This window comes from Talaromyces marneffei, chromosome 1 (assembly GCF_009556855.1).
Source record: "Talaromyces marneffei chromosome 1, complete sequence".
NCBI lineage: Eukaryota > Fungi > Ascomycota > Eurotiomycetes > Eurotiales > Trichocomaceae > Talaromyces > Talaromyces marneffei.
Window position 1 is genome coordinate 1,955,886 of NC_072348.1, and position 22,958 is coordinate 1,978,843.

A 22,958-nucleotide genomic window follows, 5' to 3' on the forward strand; every position below is an offset into this window, starting at 1 on the left:
GCATACTTATCAGTGGCTTCACTCCGATCGAGGCCTCCACTCAACAATTCGTGTACACAGTACTCTTCGTCGTCATCCATGGCTACTGACTTAGAAACCAAACTTGCTGAGTTTAATGCGCGCGCCGATACCCAATAGAGTGATGACCGACGCGACCAAAACAGCCCATAGGGCAATATTCAGCACATAAATGTTGTATGTAGTCTGCGTCGCAGCGGCCACGGCGGCAAGCTCCAACACCAGCAAGACATAGCCGGACATGCGGTGGTATTTGTATATTTTCTGGCCATTCTCAGCACTGCCGAATACCCACTTTGGAATCCAGAATTGAGCTACTCCGACCAGAGCCTGAATGATGATCAGAATGTAGGTGATGAACCCGAGGACTCCGTGAATGGAGGACAGTCGGTGTTCAGGATCTTTGTTCAACTCAATGACGACAAAGGCTGAAATGAAGCCGGCAAGACTGAGAAGGAGGAAAGCAAAGTGGATGTGTGTCCCTATTTTCTTTTGACGGGGTGTTGATGTAGGTTGAAGGACGAGGATTGCTTGTACTTGGAGCAAAAGAGCGGAGGAATTGAGCAGCTAACAGAGTCAGTATGCAGTCAACAGTCAATAGTTTCTGTAGACTTCCTGACACACCGGATGGGCCGAGAAGAAGATCAAGTCATGAGAAAATACAGCAGACCAGATGATGGCGAATAACTAGCAGCCGAATTTAGTACCCCAGTTGCAAGAAAGTGAGATGTGTAGACTCACCACCCAGATACCAGCCTGGGCAACTATAGCAGTTCCTATAACGACACGTAAGAACAAACCCCATATTTCCATATTGAGTCAAACAAAGTACAAACCTGTGAGAAAGTTGAGATGAATTGGCGTGGTCTCTTTCTGGGCGACGCGTCCATTCGATCCTAAAAGAGATTCTTCCTCATTCGGAATCGGATTGGCGAGGCGGTCCTCGGAGTATTCTGTTGTCGAAGCCATATTGAATTATACGAGTACAAATTGATTCGATCTTCAGGCTTGGGGACGAAGAAGATAAAATCGAGGGGTCGTCTGGATATTTGTAAGGCGAGACAGACGTCGGAGTCCGCGATTACTTGATTCGGCATAGTTTGTCTAATATATCCCAGAGATAAAATGACGCGAATTGCTTTAAATCCGCGTAAGAGGTTACGGTATCCTAGTTCGCTGATTGGTTCGACATAATATCATTCCACCGTTGTCAGTACTCCGCTACATACATCGACAACAGAGATCTGGTGAGAAGTTCTTCTCCTCATATTGCGGAGGATGTGGAAGTGGTTGGGTACCTTGATGGCCTCCAGACTGGCCCTTTGAACAAGGTCATCTACAGTGGGATGAAATAAGTGTTCGCACCCTAAATACCAGTAATATCCGCACAAGGGTGCGAACACATATTTCGTGGTACTGTAGATGCAGTCTTGCTGCGAGCGACCTTTCGACTTGACTACCACAGCATACTATGTATAGATCCGTCAACTGGTGGATCCGATTGGTTGAATAGCACAAGTACCAACTCGAGAAAGGGCTTTTATCTGATCCTGAAATTAGGGCTATAGATCGAATATCTAGGTAAATTCGTCTTCTATTTCCATCGTTATTTCAATGCCTGGTCACATCATTAAATATATGTCCTCAAATACTCGACCAACGCCATAATCGCCATCGCCTGTCCATACGGCATCGAAGTGATAGGGATCTCCCTATAAAAGTCCAAATTATGACCCATTGCTGTGCCAAAACTGGTGTTTTGCAGCTCTCCATTTGAATCAATTGCACTCAGCACCGCTTTAACTGCCTTTTCAGCTGTTTCGCGGTACTGACTGCCTATATATCGCTTACGTTGTCCCTTGAGCATTCCATATGCAAATCCAGCGGTGGCCGAGGCTTCGACGTACGATCCATCGTCGGCTTGATCGATCAATGTCCGCCAATAACCCGATGAATGTTGGAATTTTTTCAGGGCTCCGCATTGTGCGTCCAAGGTATGGATCAGATGTAACCGGATAGGATCACTAACGTCGAATTCAAGCAGCTCCAGAATCTCGGGGATGACAATGGTAAGCCAACTGTTCCCCCGAGCCCATCGGGCTTGTGCAAAGTTGTGTCCTCCATTTTCGCCCTCAAACTTCCATCCGTGAAAGAACAGACCAGTGCGAGTATCAAATAGGTATTTGATATGAATGAGGAATTGTTTCTTGGCTTCTGTTACATATTCAGGTCGACCTAGCAGTTTTCCGATTTTGGCTAATGGCAGCACAGTCATCATCAGGGTATCGTCCCATAGCTGTTCCGTATTTATGGAGTTGTAAGTGATATGTTGCATTCCACCGTATTTTGTTCGCGGCAGTTCATACATTGCCCATTCAGCCCATGAATCGAGCCATGGCAAGTAAGCCACATTGCCAGTCTTTTCATATACGTATGCCAGTGTGAGAAACACAACCATAGTGTTGATATTCTTCGTGGTTCCTCCTTCGGCGAACCGGGCTGCAAACCAATCTTCAATGATCTTTAGCAGGGATTCGTGGCCGGTCATTTCGTAGTATTTCCAGACTCCATAGAGCCCGATACCGTGTGTCCACTCCCAGCCAGCCCATGATTTTGTGTCGATGACTCGCCCATCTTCTAGATACAGCAGAAATTTGCCAGTCTCGTCTTTGATGTTGACGAGGTTATCGATCAACAGTCTGATTGCGCTGTGAACATCCGCAGCTGTTGGTTTAGTGACGGCCATTGTGATTGTCTATGTATTATCTTTTGGCCGACTTTTGACTGGCACCAAGTCACTATCAAGTATTCTCTTCCTTCCAAGTTCAAGAAAATATTAAGCAAAAGGAAAAAGACTCCAGCTACGCTAGTTAGTTAACACATTAATGCTCTTTTATAAAAAAAGTCGAGACGAAAAATCGACAATGGACCGAGGCCGGGGTATCGCTACCCCGAGCTCGCCTCCACCATCTTAATTTCTACTCGTATGCCACGGCACAACAAACTCAACCCCGCATGGAGATGCTGCCCCGATATTGTTTCAATCCATTTAGGCTAGCTAGGCATGAACATAGTTTCTTGGCCTGGAACAATAATGTCCGGTTGGCAGAATGAGTCCAGCGATTGGCAGTTTTGGAGTGATCATCGGAACCCCCTCTCTTCTCCAGTTTCTGATCTGGGGGGACATTGGGGGTACACCGCCGATTCTTCGTTAGTGGACTTGCTCCAGGAACCCTAGTTCGTTATATCGGCTGCTTCCAGGAGCAAGTACAAATACAAAGATGAAGTACTGCATTTGTCGTCTGTTGAAACAGCCCGATTGATTGATCTACCGAGCAGTCACAATCTAAGATATCTATCATGGCTGCAGACAACGATCGAGGATTATCCATCACTAGCGGTGGTATAGTGAACTCACACTCCGGAAGCACTGAGCCCAAACGCACAGCTGCAGCCGAAGAGGATATTTCGCATATCGAGCGTATCCTCTCTTCAGAAAGCAACCATGCAGAGGAGAACCTCAAGGGCCAAATGGACCTGTCGCGTGTCGACAAGGAGGTCCAGCAATATGCCAGCATGGGACATATTGAAATCGACGAGGAGACCAACAAGAGACTCTTAAGGAAGATTGATCGTCGTGTTCTTACCTTTATGGTTGCGACGTATTTCTTGCAAGCTATCGACAAGGGCACATTGTCCTTTACTTCGATCATGCACATTCGTGAGGATACTCATCTTGTTGGGCAACAAGTACGTGTTCACCTTCTACCTTGGGGTGTGATCTTACTGACCGTCTCTATTATAATAGTACTCCTGGCTCACAACATGTATCTACATCGCCGTGCTGATTGTCGAATACCCATCCAACTGGATCATTCAGCGAGTACCGATTGCAAAGTATCTCGGTTTCAACATCATTTGCTGGGGTATTGTTCTTGCATGCCACGCTGCATGCACTAACTTTGCAGGCTTGGTCACTGTTCGAACTCTCTTGGGTATGTTTGAAGCGTGCTGTCAACCTTCGTTCCTCATCCTGTCGGGAATGTGGTATAAGCGAGAGGAACAAACAGCCAGAGTTTCGTATTGGTACGTCCGTCTTTTCCAACCCAAATTTAAGTTTGATGCTAACCGATGGTATGATACAGGTACATGATGAACGGTGGCCAGCAGATTGTCGGCGGTCTCTTAGCCTACTGCTTCAGTCTGATCGGAAACAACCACGCCATCAAATCCTGGCAAGCAATCTTCCTAACATACGGTTCCATCTCCGTGCTATTTGGCATCGTCCTAACCAAGTTCATGCCGGACTCGCCCATGCGCGCCAAATGCTTCACCGAAGAAGAGAAACATCTCATGGTCGAACGCGTGCGAAGCAATCGCACAGGTCTGCAGAACCGGGTGTTCCGTGCCTACCAAGTCAAGGAAGCCCTACTCGACCCTCAGACATGGGGTTATTGCGCTATTCAAGTCTTTACCACTTTGCCTACTAGTGGGTTGGGCTCGTTTGCCAATATCATTATTACCTCTTTGAACTTTACGGTCTTGCAGACTCAGCTTCTTGCTATGGTGCTCGGCGCCTATATTATTATTGTGCTTTTGACGTCGACTTGGCTCGTTAATCGATACCATCAGAATCTTCTCGTCATGGCTGCATATCTGATTCCGTAAGTGTCAAACCCCGGCAAATCTTTCTTGATACCTACTAACTTTTCATAGATCATTCGCCGGCACAATTGTCCTAATGACAGTCATCAACCACAACAAATCAACCCAAGTCGGCCTCCTGATCAGCTACTATCTCACACTCTCCTTCTGGTCCGCCCAAACCCTCACCCTAAGTATGGTCTCCCGCAACATCGCTGGTCAAACCAAAAAGGCCTCCGTCGTAGCGGCCACATTCATCGCCTGGGCGGCCGGTAATGCCATTGGCCCTCAGGTGTTTCTGACGCGCGATGCGCCGCGATACTTTATTGCGTTTAGTGTGCATTTGGTTTGTTATTCGCTCATGCTCATGTCGATTTTTGCTTTGAGATGGTGGCTCAAACGTGAGAATGCTAGGAAGGATAAGTTGAAGGCGGAGGTTGGTGATGACCCTAATATGGTCCACGCTTTTGAGGATCGCACTGATAGGGAGAATATCCACTTCCGCTACGTCTATTAGTTAGTTTGAGGGTTGTAGATGGATGGTTAGTTATGTGTTTGAATTTGACTTTAATTCAAAGGTATTAGCTATGGCATCCAATATTCAATGCTTTGCCTGGGGTATATATATATATATGCGTGACTGGAAGGATTATTTGATAGTAACAAATGAATGGAACCATCATAGAACAAAAGACACAAATTTAGTAACAAAGATAAAGGGTAACATAGAAACGGGGATATCATATTTCATCAATCATCAAAAATCACGTCGTAAAAAATAGGGCATGCCAGTCGCGTCCAGCGCATGACTATCTCCATGGGAGATCTGCCTCTTCAATTCGAGTGCAAGTCAAATATGGCAAACCTCCAATACCGCCATCGCCAACTCCACTTCCCCCAGACCCTCCATTGTGGTCACTTCCTTTGAGATCCAGCTCGAGGAAGTTTCTCATCAAGGGCTTGACTACTTCTCGTGCCAGACGTTTGATTTCGTCCATCTTTCGCTCAAAGCGCTTGAAATTATCGCGATTGTAGAGTGACTCTGACGCAGATGACGCTCTAAGTTTGAGAAACCGTTTGAGTTCATCATGTGGTAGATAGGCCTCGGATGAGGTTGAGCCGATAAGTCTGTACACACGACCTGAAGGTACAGCAGTGCTGGCTGAATGTCTTGTAGCGGAAACAGCACGGCCGTCTTGACCACCACCTGACGGATTCTTTAATATAGGCGCAGGAGGCGGTGTTGTGTTCTCGACAAACCACTGTCGGAAGAGAGAAACTGCAAGCCAGTCTATATATGCATTCGACGGACTGACCCGTTCGCCTCTAGATGTTGTTAACGTGAGCCGAAATAGCTTTGCGTCAACCCGAGCTTTTAGCTCCTCCAAGTCGTCGACTTTATCTTCAATCAAATCCAGAACAGTATCGGGTAAGGGGGAGAATGAGCCATTATTTAGCTGGGCCTGCGCTGCTGGCCATTGTCCAACCACATGTATGAGGGCCTCTGTGAATATGACACGGCTACGTGCCAAGTAGCCCAATTTGAGGTAACTCGGCGGATATTTTGCAATCTGCTTGAACAATCGAGATGAAAACCGGAGCAAGTGATGGTCGATGCGAGAGCCGACTACCCCAAGGGCGTCGTACATGTCTGCCAATCCAAGCAAAGCTTTACATTCCGAGTAAGCGGTAGCAATATTCACACTGTTCAAAATCGGCGTGAAATTATAGAATATTCGAAAGAGGTTGTCGTAATCGCGAATGAGTGGAAGTGTTTGTGTGTCTGGTACCACAGCATTCGATGGAATATGCACAGTAGACTGCATGCCAGCCAGGTTGGCAACAGATCGGAAAAATCCTGCTCGGGGTGCAACTGGCTTCGTGATGGGTTGTGGTGGCGGAATAGAGTACGACGACGGCACTGCGAAGACAGAATCGGAGGAGGGAGGCTATCATATAGATCAGCATATGAAGATGCAAATGTGTTCTCCCGTTCACGGCAAACCTTTTGAACCAGAATAGGTTCTTCATCCGACTCTCTATGCTGCCAGTCGAGTTCATATCTCCATCTTAGCTTCGGTAGTGTAGTAGATCCCTGCGCGCTACCCCGGCGGGAAAAGATAGAGGAACCATCTTCGGCAACGCTTTGCAAACTGGGGTCCGAATCGACAGCAGCACTCGCTGACTCCGCCTGGGCTTGGTAACGCGACCACTCCTCACTCGTGCTTGCTTCAAAAAAGCCGGAGCATTGCGATAAGATAAGGCGATGAAGCAAATACCGCTTTTCTTGATCACCGGCTGCGATAACTATTTCAACATCCCCGGTATGCGCAAAGATTGGAAATTCATTCTGTGGAGTGTATGAGAAACCGCCATGGTGTGACTGGCCATGGCGATGTCGTCGACTAGAATGCGAAAGACGTGACGAAGCTGAAGCCGGACGAGGGTTCGTGCGATCAACTGTTTCCGGATAGGACACCATGGCCATCGAGGTCTATCTGAGCAAGGGCGCCAGTCTCCTTACTCAGGCATCGTCAAGACAGAGACTATTGCTGACTGGTGTAAGGACAAATTTGAGAGAAGTTGGTTTCACCCTAGCACATGTGACACTGAGTCTTTCTTCTCGAGGGAAACCAGCTTCCCCGCAGTTGCGCTCGCTGAAAGAAAGACGTGATTACCAAAGTACGCGCTTAGCGAGCAACTATGAGCCCTGCTCCGAAGCGAGACACACAGTATAGCGAGATGAAATCTCAGACGACGGCAAAAAGTTGTGACGAAACAGGACTAAAACAACGTGTTGGAGGATTGTTAGACGAAGACGACAGGCACAAGACTTTACTTTAGTACAGGAGGGCTGCATTCCGCCAATGACGGTCGCTCCTTTCGGGAAACCGCGCCAAGCCGAGGCTGTGAGAGGGGTTCTATGGCTTCTGATTGGTTGGGAGTGTATACTAAGCCTCAGCCCATGACAGCTCAGGTGGCGATGTCCGCCAGGCCCCTTTGGGAATCCTTAGGGTACATCCCAGCTGAGTCAGCCAGATCAGAGTAACTAGTTAGCTTAAGCTAACTAGTTAGAGCGAAAGAGGAATTCCAAGCGATGGGGAGTTAGTTTTCACTTTTCACTGATTCAAAGCACGTAAATTGTCTTAGTGACTCGAATGCAGTTCCAGGCACGTGCGCAGGAAGGATTTCAGTCCAGGCTGCACTGCCGTTCCGCCTGAGGCCGCCAATCAAATCCCCCGGGCCCCGCTGTTAATCAATTAGTTAACTAAGTGTCAAACAGTTGCCATCGCTGACTCAACAACTACAACCACCTGGTGTACCAACGAACTACACCGCCGGATGATTGAACCGTGCTTCTTGTCCTAGAGATACAAGAAAACAGAAAAGCAGATAGCACGGTGTGCAATTGCTTGCCATCATCTGGGATGGCGTCGATTCAAATATAGTAGTCGACCTGGTGCTTAGATCATGTCCAAAGGATGTTATACTTGTCGCCGACGCCGAATAGTCTGCGACAATGGATTTCCTACCTGCCGCAAGTGCCAAAATGCCGGCAAGGAGTGTCTGGGATACCAGAAACCTTTGGTATGGGTTAAGGGAGGAGTGGCCAGTCGCGGAAGGATGATGGGCTTGAGCTTTGATGATGTAGCTTGTCCAGCTTCGGGCAGCAGCAGTCCGTCCATGCATTCTCAGCAGGTGCTGCCATTTTCTCTGAATGAGGCGGGACATCAGATTCATAATGGCACACTCGTCCGTGCTCGAAGCCATCCTACAGAGTCGCCCATGTATTCTCTCGTCGATCCAGTATTCCAAGACTTGAATAAGACCTCCAGATTTTACGTCGATATGTGTAAGTCCAAGTCTTAGTTTTGACATGTACAAACCTAACTTGAATAGTCAACCGGTTGAGTGTCCACTGTCTGGCTCTCTATGATGCCGTTAAAAACCCATACCGAGAATTGATCCCCTATATCCATGGCTCATCCGTCTTAGCGGACTCTCTGGCCGCTATCGGCGCAATACAATTTGCATACAAGTCCGAAAATCACGGACAGCTCCTCATTGCCGCGGCAGCAGGCGATGAAGCATCGCTCAAAGCTGGAATGGTGGTCATGAAACCCCGCGACACCAAAACATATGAGCATTTCCTACGACTGAAACAGAGCGCTCTGCATCAATTATCTACAGAAGTGTCACATCCCATGACACGTATTGACGATCGGACAGTAGCAGCCATGTTTGTGCTGATATTACTTGATGTGATCGAATCCGGCTACACATCATGGATGTACCACCTCGAAGGGGCGAAGAATATACTACGTGGCAGATTTTCGGACAATAAGCTGCCCTCCACAGATGGGATTGATGCATTTATAGTCGATGCCTGCTTAATAACAGAGATCATGGGGTCGACACTCGCACGACCGGGTGTCTTATCAAGACCCTTTTACTCACCAAGTATGGGTTCGGCCATGCTCAAACGTCTAGAAAGGACCGCTTGGGTCGGCTGTCCAGCCTACCTCTTAGATGTGATCTTTTTTGTCCATGCACAGCGTTACTCTGAACCGGGCGAGACAGCAGAATACTCCTTATCATTCCTAACACCATCCGGAAAAGCCACACAAGCTGAGTCACCGCTTGCAGTCCTTCGACACATCGATGCCTTCGACGCCGATGCCTGGGCTGAGGAAATGCAATCATACCTGACCCTACCAGATCTATCACAACGTCTCGCTCTAGCTCGGGCTTACAAAGCCGCAGTCTATTTGTATGCGAGAAGAGTTCTCTCCCGAACAACCGCATTCGCATCCGACTGCGCCTTGACGGATTTCTCGATATCCGCTTTACAAAGCCGCAAAACAGTCGAAAATGACCTCATCCAAAACCTCCTTCTCATCCCTCCCGAAGACGAACACTTCAAATGTCTCATATGGCCTACTTTCATCGCCGGTGCAGAATGCACGTCTCGCGAGCAACGCTCAACTACTTTACGTCTTTTGGGTCTTTTGTGGAATGGATTCTACAGTTTGAATTTGCAGAACGCTGCATGCGTGTTGAAGGTTATGTGGGATAAGCAGGATGAGCGAATGCTGGCTACGGGTGTTGGAGAAGAAGAGGACGCCGATGATGAAGGGTTTGATTGGATTCAGGAATTGGATCAGTCTAGTACGGATTGGTTGTTTATATAATCACTTGATTCTCTGCTCTCACTTTGGGACTGTTTATAATTATTGTTTTCGGGGCCACATAGTTATATGATTTTGGAAGATGTTTTATCATTCCACACATGTATTTATTACAGTTTGCAATTCTCCAGATAACTATACTAATTAAATTAATCTCTCTCACGAAACTTCGCAGGGCTGAGACTATCAAAGTTGGGGGTTTCAAAGATATCTTAACCAATACATAACTACATTGTCTAGCAACGCAAACTAGCAACTACCTACATCCATGGATGGCAAGCATTCCTCGATGTCCTAAACCACCTCAATCATTGAGCTTCTTTCCAAGAAAAAAAAACGTAGGGCAAGAAATGAAAATGAATCGAAGAAGTTCGTATGATAGTCAGTCGACATCAAAAATGAGACGGAAAAAAAAAAGTCAACGCCAGTCGAGGGTTTCTCGATTGCCATGCAGATATAACAACAAAACGAGAAACAGGCAAGTACATATAATGCAATATGCTATTCGAGTGTGATAAACAGCAGAGATGCCCAAAAAGGGGGAGGGGTGAAAAGAATGGACAGTACGCAAAGTAAAAATGTTGGTAGGAATCCATCATAATAATTTCTAACGCTCAAGCAATCAAATATTCAAATCCAGCCTGTTCAACTTTCGGAGGAAGAGGGTATCAGAAGGTGAGTATATCAATGATAAGGAATAGAAAAGAGAAAAAGAAACAGAAAAGAGCGTTGGGTGTGTTGTTTGTGTGTTAAAAGACTGCAGCCAGGCCGTTCTTTGAATGTCGTTTACTGAATCGCTTCTTTCCTTTGAGTGATTCGTTATCTCCTGTATTCTTCTGCAGAGTTGCTCGCATAGATGGTTGGACTTCGGTTTGCAAGTCTGAGCTGTGGTCTAATGTATTTGCATGACTCGAAAATTCGGACGAGAGATCGCGATATTCATCACCCGAGTATGCGTTGCTTTGTTGTGACATGGCCAATTCTTTGGCTCGGTCTAGTGTATCTATCCATTCCTGAATAGAATTTGCTGACGATGGGACACTAGAAGAGCCAGGTTTTGGTTCTTCAAACACAAAATGCTTATCTCGCTGTATGCTTTATTAGTCTCTTATTCCAATGACATACGTTGGATGCTTGACTCACCGTGTCAACGATCCAAGATGCAGAGCCCTTGGCGTCTACTGTACTCCTATATGTGGTTTTAGGAGCCAAGAGTGATATCTCCAGTTTCGCCCTTTTCTCATCCCCGCCGGCGGCCGTAAGGATGATGCGTGCTTGGGATGTAATCATCACAAGTCTCTGCTTCTTTTTTGTCGTACTTCCACCAAAGAAACGAGAAAATTTCCTGGGCGGTTCCGAATCTCCATTTCCATTACTTCCAGGACTATGGGAAGCGTTAGAAGACATCACATTCAAAATGCCCAACTTTAGAATTCGTTCATTATCTTTCTTCAGCACTGGTGACCATTCGATGTCCAGTTGACTGGGAGGAGGCAGCTCAGTAATTACACGCGGGTAAGCCCTCGTCGACTTGGCCGTGGCCATACCAGAAGGAGCGGATGAAATATTTGGAGGGAAGCTGTCTTCATCGCCTCCACCGGATAGTTTGATTGGCTCCCTTGGGGGAGGAACGTAAGCTTTCAGACGTGGTGCTTTCTGCTTCCAGAGCCCTCGGCCCCATGTGATTCCGTCAAAAAACTGATGATTCTTGATGTGCTCGATAGGAAGTCGGCGTGCCGGATCTAGTACAAGTAGTCTCTCAACCAGGTCACGGGCAACAGGGGGAAAGCCTGTGGGAAACTCGTACTCAAGGGCGACAATTTTCTGAAAAGTCAGGTACTCGTTGGCGGCTTTGAAGGGTGGTCGTCCGGCGAGAAGCTGGAAAATAATACAGCCAAATGCCCACAGATCACTAGCCTTGCAAGCATTTTTATCTGTGAGCAATTCCGGGCTAACATATTCTGCAGTTCCAACAAATGAACTAGCCCGTTCATGTTCTGGAGGATCCGTTGAATCCAGTGATGGGATGTCACCGAGGCCACCTTCGGGCTGTTTTGATGTATCGAGGATTTTCGCCGTGCCAAAGTCGGTGATCTTGGTGTGCATTTGGCTATCCAATAGAATATTTTCAGGTTTGAGATCGCGGTGTATAATCCCTCGCTTATGCATGTAGTCGATAGTATCGAGAATTTGAGCACCGTAAAACTGTGTGCATTCTTCATCAAATGTCGTCATACGCTTGAGTACTCCGAGGAGTTCTCCGCCTTTGCAGTAATCAAGAACGAAGTAGAGGGAACGTTCATCCTGGAAAGTATAATATAGTCTGACGATTCCTGGGTGATCGGTGAGACGGTTCAATGCATCTTTTTCAACGTTCACATATTTGACCTTCTTTTCCTTAATGATGTGTCGCTTATCCAAAATTTTGATTGCGTACTCGTTGAGCGTCTGGCGGTCAGTTCCCAAACAAACAGTGCTGTATGATCCCTCGCCCAAAGTCTGTCCAAAGGAGAAATCCCGGACACCCTTTTTAATGTAGCGAGAGACAGTCCGTCCGTTAGCATCCACTTCTTGTCTAATACCAACCGCAGCTCCCCGATCTTGCCAATCTTCGCTACTTGCGGGCGGGCCATTTTCTAGCGCATATGGCGATCCTGGTCCATTGTTGTGTCCCATCCGTGAGCCCTTTCGGTGAGGTATGGGGCCATTGCCGGTCAGGTATTGAGCTTGCTTATATGATCGGTCGCTGTGGCTATTGTCTCGCGATGGCACACCGGCTTGAAGGGCCACGGAGCCACCTCTCGAGTCTGTGCGAGACATCCTGTCCTGTCCCGACGCAGAAGAATCGGTACGTATACGGTAATTGTTCAGATCTCGGGCGGTGGTCGACGCGGATCCGTTCGCGTAATGATTATTATGCACATGGGTGGACGCAGAGCGAGGTATGTTCTGGTGGTGTTGACTCGAGCTTGGATTCTCGGGCAGGTAGGCAACTGACGAGCGATAGGCGGTATTTCGATGGGAGGATGTAGTATCAGTGGGGGAAAGAATTTGAGATCTGTAGGAACTTGATAGCTCTGGCGTCGACTCGGGTACATATTCGGACTTGACCTCATCTTGTAACGGCAATGAGTGAACCGAGGCTGCGATGTGTTTGTTGATGGATTCGTGATCGGTAGGAGGTAATATGGTCTGTGATGATGACGGGATCGATGCAGTTGCTGGGGACGGCGCCGTCGCATCTTCTGAGTTCAAGGAGGAATCGTCGGGATTAGCTATCCTCAATCCGCCTAGGGATTGTGATAAACTCAGGTCGCCGTCCATTGTGAGGTTCTCTGCGGCGGTCGGCTTCAATAACACTAGAACCAAAGATAGCTCTCGGAATAGTAATTAGGGATTAAAGCACAGGAAGGAGGCCGCGTCGATGGATGGAACACGGAACCGGATGCACTGGGTACCCAGCCAGAGGGCACAGATAGGATGTACCTAGGCTTATGGCGGCGGTAATGGCATTAGCATTGGATGCATGATACAGTGGAACGCGAGCCGGGTTGAGGATGACGGGTGACGGGTCTGGTTTGGAGGAGTCGACGAAAGCCAACCGTGGGCTGGTAGTAAGGATGGAAAATGAGATGCGGCGGAATTGATAGAATTGATAACTTTAGCGAAAAGCAGCTAGCAGATGGAATGAACGAGAGCGAGAGTGAGTGAGCGAACAAAGTGAGTCGGTGTTGTTGAGGGGAAAATTGTAGGCGACATCCTCCAGGCACGTCTGTTCTTCCTGGGCTTAATTGGGGCCCGCGCTCGAAAGGGGGGGGGAATGGGACACGCAACCTTTTGTCGCCTAACACTGGACCTTCATAATACAGGAATTGTACACAATCAAACTTAGCTTTTTCTCTTTTTTCTAATTTTGGCGATTATGGTTGCCATATGGCATGCAAGCCATAAAACCAAGCTCGATGTATAGAGCATACGTCCGGTCTGGGATGTTTGGGCATTAACTTATCTAGGTATCTAAGTAATAGTTATCTAGTTACATATGGACAATCACCCAGCCTTCAAGTACCAACATGGACTCGATCTGGTTTCACACGCATTTACCGCTCAGAGTGATTTCGTCGAGGATTCTCCAGATACCTGGCAAAGAAAGCCAGGTAGCAGCGCATCAACTAAGTTATGGTTATGTCAGTGGCTCAGACTACTCGCCGCGTAGAATCTAATTTAGGTACACTACCGGTTTTACGAATGGGGCCAATCACAGCATAGCACCTTCATAGCATAGTAGCTACTGTCTACCAAGGAACATCGGCGAGAGCTCCTCAGTTCATCTTGGCCAAATTATAGTGCAGCTTCGCTTGATTGATTACTAATAGTCGAGCATCATGAATCTAGACAGGCTGAGTGTTTGCTATATCAATTACTATGGATATGAGAGAATACCCAATATATAACTACTATGCTATAGGTATGGCTTACTCTGAGATTCTCACTCCATTACATCCAATTCTTCAACTTTATACATCTTGAAAATATAATAATATTATAATATTATTATATGTATAGATATAAACGTACTATAATTTATTTCAATCAATGGATGTTGGTGGGCTGTACATCCCCGGATTGACGGGGGGTGGATCGAAGCAATCATCAATTCTCGACCAAAGTCACATAACATACCGACCAAGGTATTTGTTGTGAGCAGTCATCTGGAAGAAAGCGCTTTGTCTTCACATGAAATATCTACTACCTTGCGCACAAACTCTTTGCAATCTTTTGTATCAAGGCATCTTGATCCTTGAATTGTTGCGGAAACTTGGCCAAATCACTGTCTTTCAACAACGCCCTCGCCCTGGAAGCTTCACTTAGAGCATCTTCCCTAGACCGGGCTCCTCTCCCCCCACCAACTCCCGCAATCAAACCCATGATTGCAAAGGGCGCAGAGGTCGGGTCCTCGATGATGCCCGCCACCGTCAGAGCCCCGTTACCTGCTTCGCTAATGAGGAGCGCAATTCGACTGACTGCTGTGGCACTACCGACCAGAGGGCCAAGGGCCTCCCCGACAAAGGGAATCACCATCAATACAATGCTAAGGACCTCAAAGATAAGTTGCTTCTTTGCTTCCTCCTTGGCCTTTTCGCCAATATCTTTGATATCTTTCATGCTGCTGATCGCCTGGTTGAGCTGCAGAACAGGCATGGCGTATCCAACCACCGCATCAATGGCCGAGTCATTGTCTGGACCGTCTCCATAGAATGACAGGCCTACACTGCTGTACGACGCAAGGAGAGAAGTCCTCAAGGCAGTGATATTATCCATGGAGGCCACGATGAGATCCTTTGGATTTCCGATATTGATAACATCATCGGCAGCCTTTTGAGGGTAATTCAGCTCTTTGCGATAAATCTTTCGGCAAGGCACATTGCCAGCTCCAGGTCTTATGTCACCGGGGTCTGCGCATACATAATCCCAATCATATTCGCCAAAGACCACCCACGTTTCGTCGATACCCGTTTCGGCTGTGAGCGCATCAAAGAAGCCCTGGTTGTCGACCAGGTCAAAACGAATGCTCCATCCGGCAGTCTCTTCCCAGATATGCGGCATGCCAAGGCAGGAATCTTTCTTTTCCGCGTGGCCCGTATATGCCCAGTAGCAATCAAAGTATTGTAAACCTTTGCCATCTCCCAATTTCATGAAATCGTCAAGCCTGGGTTGGATCTGCTCTTTAGTCCATTTGACGTACCAGCCGTACTTGTCATCGTAGTCTTGTGAGTTGGTTTGGAAAAGAGACAGGCTATCGAGGAGCTCAGAGTAGAGAAGGTCCAGCGCATAAAAGTTGACACACCAAGGGTCCAGAGAGTCGGCTAGATTAGCGAGATCGTTGAAAGACCCGGGAGTTTGGTCAGCGTTGCAGGTTATATTAGTGCCACCAGACTCGTCGTCTAACCCATCAGCATCATCTTCGGTATCGTCGCCACCATTATCATACTTGGAATGATACTGAAGATCAATGGCCCAGTCACTGGAGCCGCCAAAATTGAGACCTTTGATCCAGTTGATACGATTGGCCTTGAGATCGCCGTCCATGTAGGCCACCCAATCTACCGCTCCGGGATCACCGTACATGAGAATATTTGAGTCAGAGTCAGTGTCAATGTATGAGTTGATGATGGAATAGCTTTTGTTCGTGATTATATCGTTGATTTCAGCGTTGGCAATATAGCCACTGGTCAAAGTACAGGGTGCAGCATATGCCAAGGAGTGGTATTTATCTCCGCCATAGGTGCAAAATGGACCAGAGCAGGACGCATCATTCATGCGGAAACTTCTGCCGTAACTGCTGACTCCAACAACTATCTGTTGGGCTTCCACTCCAGCTTTGGTGATCATGACCATGGCATCGTGCGTCTCGGTCTTGTTCACGTGTGATCGGAGGCAGTTACCACTGGGGCAGCCAGGTACGGCAGATTTGTTGTCAACATCTGAATTCAGAAACTAGATTAGCATACTTCATTCCGAATGCATTCTGCATCATACGCTTCTGTTACTCACCCCATTGTCCGTGCAAGTCGTAAGTCATGTAAATAAAGTAGTCCACATATTTTGCCATTTCCGCGACAGGATACTGCTTCAGGTACCAGTAAGAAGCAGGCAGTGCGATGGAAATGGAATTACCACTGGGCAGTTTGCTTCGGAGGAGCTGCAAAAAAGCCAGATAATTGTTTCCTTCGTCAGAGCTTCCGGGTGCGATGTTTGGAATATCAGGTGCACCAGGGTATTCCCAGTCGAAGTCAAAGCCATCCAAATGGTGGTCTTGCATAAAGCTTACCAAATTGTTGACGAATGTGTCGCGGTTTTCCTCTTTGGTGGCATCTCTGAAGCGTTGGAATGTGTCAGGATCGGTAGAAAAGCCCCATCCACCAAACGTGAGAATCTTCTTGAAGCCGGTCATGTCCTGAAATTTGTACAATTCGTAGTCCACAGTCGAGATGTTTACGTCAAAATTAGCCGTCACTGTCCCGAATGCGAAATGGATATGCGTGTACACATCGGCTGGTAATTCATCGACGCTCATTCGGAGACATCCCCTATCTTGGTCAAACGCCTCGTAATAAGCGACATTCTTAAATTGACTGGGTGCATTCCCGTTGTTGACAATGTCCATCCCGCAGTTAGAGATGCAGCCATTCGTGCCCTGCTTTGCTGTGCCTGGAGCGCCAGTGTCTGCTGGTGACTCCGTACAGAAGTCCACCGTGGTTCCACAAAACCCCCATACATCGCAACATGCATTAAGTGGGCATGGATTCAGATCAGCTAGTGCGGTTCCATTCGTAGGTTTTTCAGTACCTGGTACCTGTGGACCGCAGGTGGCACCAGAGACCGGCGCGGGCATAGGAGCTGTTCCCTTGCTGAGGCAGATCAATTGGCCAAGTTGCAAATTTCCACAGCCGACCCAGCCCCAAGTATTCTTGTTAAAGTCTTCAATGTCTTGTTGCTGAAGATAGTGAGAATTTGCGATATCCCAGCACCCGTCGTTAGCATTGATCTGGTACGTGTTACAAGTGCCGTCGGCTTGGGGCTGGGGCCGAAAGTCTGGCATAGTACCTGGGCTACAGCAGACATGCTGCTTGGGCTGCAGGTTTGAGCAAACCATTTGAGGGTTGTAATTGGTAAGATCATCCCCAGAGATCCCGCAGCGGCTGGCAAGAGATGGGCAACTATCACCTCCAACGATCTCTTGTGTCGTGCACTCTCCTCTGGGGCGAAGGGATTTTGGCATTCCTCTCGCAGTTATGTTCCTGTGCGAGGGAATAGTAATATTCTTGGAAGAATCTATACTCGTATCCATTGTAGATACGAGCACATCCATGCTTATGGCTGTGTCGGGAACGGTTCCGTTAAGGCAAAGACCATTGTTCCAGCTTTTGACAGCATCTTGCGCCGCTTCTATGTCAGCAAAGCCTGCTGAGAACACCCCAACAGTTAGGGCTGCATTTGACGGTTGACAAATCTGTAGAGCAGATGCTTGCTTCTCCGTGAAAGAATCAAGCAAGCTTCCCGTGGCCGCTTTGGTGACTTGCGAACCAGAATATAGGCCAACAACGGCCGAATTGTGCTTCGCAAACAAGATGGTAGAGCCGCATTCAGCACTTGCCTTCACGTACATGGTAAGTTGACGAGTAGCCTCAGCCAAATCAGCATCCAGATGAGCACCACCAGCCGCGAAGCTTAAAGTTGAGGGAGTGAAAGCTGTTTTGATCGTCTTGGCACCACAGCTTTCGGCAACTGTTAGGTTGGTTTGGCTTTGCTGTTGCGGCACCTCAGGAGCAGCCGCAGCCTTGTACGTCTGATCTTGGCTGGCTACACAGGCTCGAATTGTGAGGATGGTATCTGGATCAACGACGGAGTTGTGAATATTGAAGCCAAAGAGGACTGTTTGGTTGCAGCTCTCAAGATTGGAGAGGTGGTGAAGGTTAGTCCAGTTGGCTGGACTAGGACCAGCATCGGCACACAGGCTAGGACAGTCGTCTGGATATTGGCCATTGTACCCCTCGATGATGGCCGAGGCAAATCCCAGCAGAAAAGGGAGGAGGATAAAAAATTGCTTCATCCTATGCAATGAGCCAGTGCTCGCAATAAATGACTGGAACATGTGAACACGGAAGTCAAGGGAGAGTGCCTTGAGGGACCGTTGGTCCATATAACATACATACTAATCGCGACTATCATGTGAGCCAGAGGCAGACTGTTGTTTTGTTCTGATTGTCAAGCAGCCGGAAATTCGCGTCCATCTTGCTCGTTTCCCCCATGGTTAGCGCACAAGCTCAATAGCTAGCTAGAACAACGACCTAGATTCTAGCATGAAAGATTACCGTTTTACACTAAAATCCCGCATGTATACGACGCAGTCCTCTAGCAAACTCCCTAGGCCAAGAAGAACCCTTGGTCCGGAGCCGAAGAGCCGTCAGAGCCAAGGATATAACCCTACGTTCCTTGGTGACTGGTAGTTCAGATCTATCTCTCAATAGATTCAACTTGTTAGTTAGTTATTATCAATGATATTAATAATCTGTTGGGATTGTTGTACATTCTCTATTAGGCATTTGCAGTTTCGGGTTAGACACTGGGACGTAAGTATTGTACAAGGAAACGGGGTGCAGGGGTAAACTGCACCATGAAATGCCTGTTACAAGAAAGATGGTGTTTTCATGTCGAACGAAATTTCAAGTTGATTTGCATCGCGGAATTCTTCCGGGCTCTCGAGTTCGACCCTTTTACTGGCGACCCATCCTGCGCCAGGGTTCTCAAGCAAGCCATTTCATAACAAAATTGTTTCTCTTTCCAGAAATCCAAAGTCCATTTCTCAGAGATCTCTTTGTTGAAGTCCGTGGTCTTGCTCGCCACGATGGGATTCATGCCCAATTCACCGATCTTTCTTGACTATGGAGAGTTTTTCATGAATAGTAGCAATATTCTTTCAGTTCCGTACCAAAATGTCACCGCTGCTTTCGAGTCACCTGTTGCCTTCAATTTCACTGCGGTAGATGGCTTCGACTGGACGCAACCGTATCCCGGTTCCAGCAGAAATGACCATAGTGTATACCTCGAGATCGCCCAGGAAATGGCTCTGTCTGAGTCTATCGTGGAAAATGCAACAACCGTTCTCTCGTCTTTGACATTTGGTCTTCCTGATGGCATGAGCTCTCGGGGCCAGCCACTGGCCATGGACCCTTCATGGTATATATGTCGTCATGTATTCATATCTACCAAGCCCGAAGCGAAGCTTGCCGTTGACGGGGGAAGCAAGTGTGACTTCCTGTCCGAGACATGTCAGGCTGATCTCAAAGCTAGCCTGACTCAAGATTGGGGGAATGCGGCCGACGGAACCATGTGCTCGGCGCTGGGCTTCGACCCCATACCACCAAGTTGTCAGGATTCCTTTGGTTTTGCTCGCCAGGACGTCATGGCTTTTGACGCTGCCTTCCTTGCCAATACAACCCTAGCACCAGCGCAGACCAGTAAGGAACAGCAGCAGTATAGCTGGCGTATCGGCACTGGATACCACGACCCCCGCGATGCTAGTGCCTACGCCTTGGCTGCCAACCGAACATATCTTATTGCTACCGTCTGGGGCTACAGCCAAGATTCGAAATTAGTTCAAGTGCCTGAAGTCTCCTTCAGTTGCCTCTCGTCCGGTGCAAGCTATGTCCCACCGTCCCCTGCCTCTCCGCCGTCCACGACAACCACAACCACAACTACAACAACATCTTCTTCTTCCATTTCAAGTCCGACCCAGACGTCAATTAGCAGCAATTCTGCCTTCAAGGACGATTTTTCCAGCGGTTCCATGGCCCAGTGGACGACTTATGACGGGTCTTTTGCCGCGTCCTCCGGTGCATTGGTTGGGAGCAATTCCTTTGGGGGCAAGGCTCTTATAAACTCTAACTATGGGAACTTTCTCTACGAAGTTGATGTGACACTACCATCGACTTCAGGTAATGCAGGCCTAATATTCCGCGTGACCAATCCAAGCAATGGTGCAGACGCCTACAATGGCTACTATGTAGGTATTTCTACCTCCGGCACTTTTGTTGGCCGCGCGAGCAACAGCTGGACGTCGCTTGGTAGTGCGTCAGTTGACCTAGCTATCAATCAGCCGCACCATGTCAAAGTTGAGGTAGTTGATACAATGCTTAATGTTTTTGTGGATGACATGAATCATGTTCTGGTCAGCGTCACGGATGGCACGTATACCAGCGGAATGAATGGTGTGAGAGTCTATGGTACCGACGCTACATTTGATAATATTCAAATCAATCCGCTCATATTTGGGGATGACTTCTCAAGTGGTACCATGGACAAATGGACTACTATTGACGGCCAGTACCAAGTCTCTTCAAATAGAACTGTGCTTACCGCCTCGCCTGCTGCCAAAGCCGTAACTACCGGCGTCACGTCTGACAATATTATCTACGAGGCTGACATCTCAATCGACTCCAGTCCTAATGGTAACGGCGGGTTGATATTCCGCGTATCCAATGCCAGACCAGGAGCAGATACCTACAATGGGTACTACGTTGGTATCGGTCTTGGATATGTTGTGTTTGGCTTTGCAAACACTAATTGGAATGAGATTCAGAGGGCTGATGCTGCGGATATAAATGCAGGACAAACGTATCATTTGATGGTCCAGACATCAGGAGATACAGTTTCTATATTTGTAGATGACTTGAATACTCCGAGAATGGTGGTGAAGGATGATACCTATACTACTGGTCTCAGTGGTCTTAGGGCCTACACGACAACCATGTCCGTGAGCAACTTGAGGATCTACGCAGCTTAATTTGTATGCATGTAAGCAGACCGGGAAATAGAGATTTTCTATAATTTAAGAATAATATTGGTATAGACGATTCTCTCATGGAGAGATTGCTCTTGTATTTTTTAACCCCCAGACACACACTCCCGCAGCACTGATAGACCTAACGAGGCACTCTCTGTCTGTCCTGTGTAGACGTTACATGGAGTGCAAGTAGTTGAAGCCTCCGGTTTCTGCCTGGAAGATGTCTGTCCGGAATCCATAATATTGGCAACCCCGGTTCCTCTCATCGCTTGAGAGCTGCTACTTGGTTGATAATCTATTCCACAGCGCAGATGTTGACGGATCACGGATGACAACCCATATTGGAATTAGCAATTTTTCATAATGGAGGATGTACGCTCACCAATTAACCTCTGATTGGCAGAAAGAGTCAGGGCACCTGATCAGCTGTTATTTAAAGTGGATATCAAGAGTTTGGCACCAACATCTGTTATTGTAACGTATGAGGCCACGATTCTAGATAGGCTCCGAGGGCAAAACGCTCATGTTCAAGGTGGACTCCTCGCGAGAAATGTTGGAATGAAGATAAGGTCGCGATGGCTACCTGACTGGGGCGAGAACGTGGATGCAGGGACTGGCCAAGGAGAAAGCGACTAGGGCTTCATCGTATATTGGTGGATTGTACTTAATTAACGCTGTGAACAGTGAAATTGCAAGTGAATCCAATAAACAACCATGTCTTTCACCCTCCCGCGTCCAACAGATAAGAGAAACTTCCCCGAATCACCGAAGCAAATTCAGATTGCAATACGAACATAAGTTTACGCGCCACATTCAATAGGTCCAGACGGTGGTGTGCCAAGCGCCAAGACAAACGGTCCCTGAAGATAAGGTTCCACTAAATATAGATTCCGTGGTACGGCAGATTCTATCCGAATTTTCCACTTATTATGGAGCATAAAATACCAGACCCTCGAAACGCATACATGACATGTGTAATACGGAAGCGGGCCGCGCCGCCGGTTCAATCTGGGCTCACTTCGATCGTCCAGTGAATTACATTTCAGCCGCCTCGCAGGGCCCTTATTTTGCGCTTTTGAACGAATCGTATGGTCTGAAATATCTCGGATTTTATTCCGCAGTGGATTGCCTTCATAAGTTTCTCGTATGTCCGTACCAGTAGATAGAAAATGGAGCGCAAAAACGTGGCCCAGCCGTCACGCTTTTTGCCTTTTATGTCGAGAACTCCGTTACATGCAGAACGACTAGTTATCTACCTAGTTATGACAGGCATCTCAGAAAAAAGAGAGCAAAGCAGTCAAGCAGAATGTAGCCGAACTAAGCGATAGAATTTACAAATCGGATACTACCTACCCATCAGGAATGAATCTCGTTTCAATTCACCCTCCTGATGCTACTACACCGGCGGACGCTACTCTCTCAATTCTATGGCAGCCTAAGGGGAAGTTCTGGGATAGCTCGTTGATCTGGCTTAGTTTGAAAGATTGTACGATCACATTGAGGGATTTTCTCTTCTCGATGCGCCTCGACGGCTCCGCCCTGATGGATCCTATACTCAGGAACCCTTGTGAGGGTAGCAGAAAGTATTTTTGAAATGATGAGAGATTAGAGCAGTTCGTCTTTGCTCTTCGCTCTTCGGTTCTGCTGGTTAAGTTTTATCCCCCATATCATAGGTCTTCTCTTCGTCCGTTGTCAGCCCTCAGTCGCCGCAAGCAGGCAAAGTCACTTCTTTCAGTTTGATACCTGACCATCTTCATATC

The 22,958-nt window shown here is 47.6% G+C and overlaps 8 protein-coding genes across 8 annotated transcripts; 3 read left to right on the plus strand and 5 right to left on the minus strand.

The window, feature by feature from the left end:
* Positions 1-90: 90 nt before the first annotated feature.
* On the minus strand, positions 91-987 carry EYB26_000727 (uncharacterized protein; the record flags this gene model as incomplete). The annotated part of the gene is made up of 4 exons (XM_054260043.1): positions 91-585; positions 643-705; positions 760-794; positions 855-987. The coding sequence occupies 4 exons, from the start codon at positions 985-987 to the stop codon at positions 91-93; spliced, it is 726 nt and encodes a 241-aa protein (XP_054116018.1).
* Positions 988-1,648: 661 nt separating this feature from the next.
* Positions 1,649-2,764, minus strand: EYB26_000728 (uncharacterized protein; the record flags this gene model as incomplete). Its single annotated transcript, XM_054260044.1, has 1 exon — positions 1,649-2,764. One exon carries the CDS (start codon positions 2,762-2,764, stop codon positions 1,649-1,651), a length of 1,116 nt encoding a protein of 371 aa, XP_054116019.1.
* A 614-nt stretch (positions 2,765-3,378) lies between these two features.
* Positions 3,379-5,179, plus strand: EYB26_000729 (uncharacterized protein; the record flags this gene model as incomplete). The annotated part of the gene is made up of 4 exons (XM_054260045.1): positions 3,379-3,768; positions 3,827-4,104; positions 4,164-4,682; positions 4,735-5,179. The coding sequence occupies 4 exons, from the start codon at positions 3,379-3,381 to the stop codon at positions 5,177-5,179; spliced, it is 1,632 nt and encodes a 543-aa protein (XP_054116020.1).
* A 292-nt stretch (positions 5,180-5,471) lies between these two features.
* On the minus strand, positions 5,472-7,144 carry EYB26_000730 (uncharacterized protein; the record flags this gene model as incomplete). The annotated part of the gene is made up of 2 exons (XM_054260046.1): positions 5,472-6,611; positions 6,668-7,144. The coding sequence occupies 2 exons, from the start codon at positions 7,142-7,144 to the stop codon at positions 5,472-5,474; spliced, it is 1,617 nt and encodes a 538-aa protein (XP_054116021.1).
* A 989-nt stretch (positions 7,145-8,133) lies between these two features.
* Positions 8,134-9,854, plus strand: EYB26_000731 (uncharacterized protein; the record flags this gene model as incomplete). Its single annotated transcript, XM_054260047.1, has 2 exons — positions 8,134-8,515; positions 8,563-9,854. 2 exons carry the CDS (start codon positions 8,134-8,136, stop codon positions 9,852-9,854), a joined length of 1,674 nt encoding a protein of 557 aa, XP_054116022.1.
* A 746-nt stretch (positions 9,855-10,600) lies between these two features.
* EYB26_000732 (uncharacterized protein) lies at positions 10,601-13,175 on the minus strand (the record flags this gene model as incomplete). Its single annotated transcript, XM_054260048.1, has 2 exons — positions 10,601-10,939; positions 10,995-13,175. 2 exons carry the CDS (start codon positions 13,173-13,175, stop codon positions 10,601-10,603), a joined length of 2,520 nt encoding a protein of 839 aa, XP_054116023.1.
* A 1,425-nt stretch (positions 13,176-14,600) lies between these two features.
* On the minus strand, positions 14,601-18,555 carry EYB26_000733 (uncharacterized protein; the record flags this gene model as incomplete). Its single annotated transcript, XM_054260049.1, has 2 exons — positions 14,601-16,336; positions 16,407-18,555. The coding sequence occupies 2 exons, from the start codon at positions 18,553-18,555 to the stop codon at positions 14,601-14,603; spliced, it is 3,885 nt and encodes a 1,294-aa protein (XP_054116024.1).
* Positions 18,556-19,260: 705 nt separating this feature from the next.
* Positions 19,261-21,198, plus strand: EYB26_000734 (uncharacterized protein; the record flags this gene model as incomplete). Its single annotated transcript, XM_054260050.1, has 1 exon — positions 19,261-21,198. The coding sequence occupies one exon, from the start codon at positions 19,261-19,263 to the stop codon at positions 21,196-21,198; it is 1,938 nt and encodes a 645-aa protein (XP_054116025.1).
* Between the last annotated feature and the right edge of the window lie 1,760 nt (positions 21,199-22,958).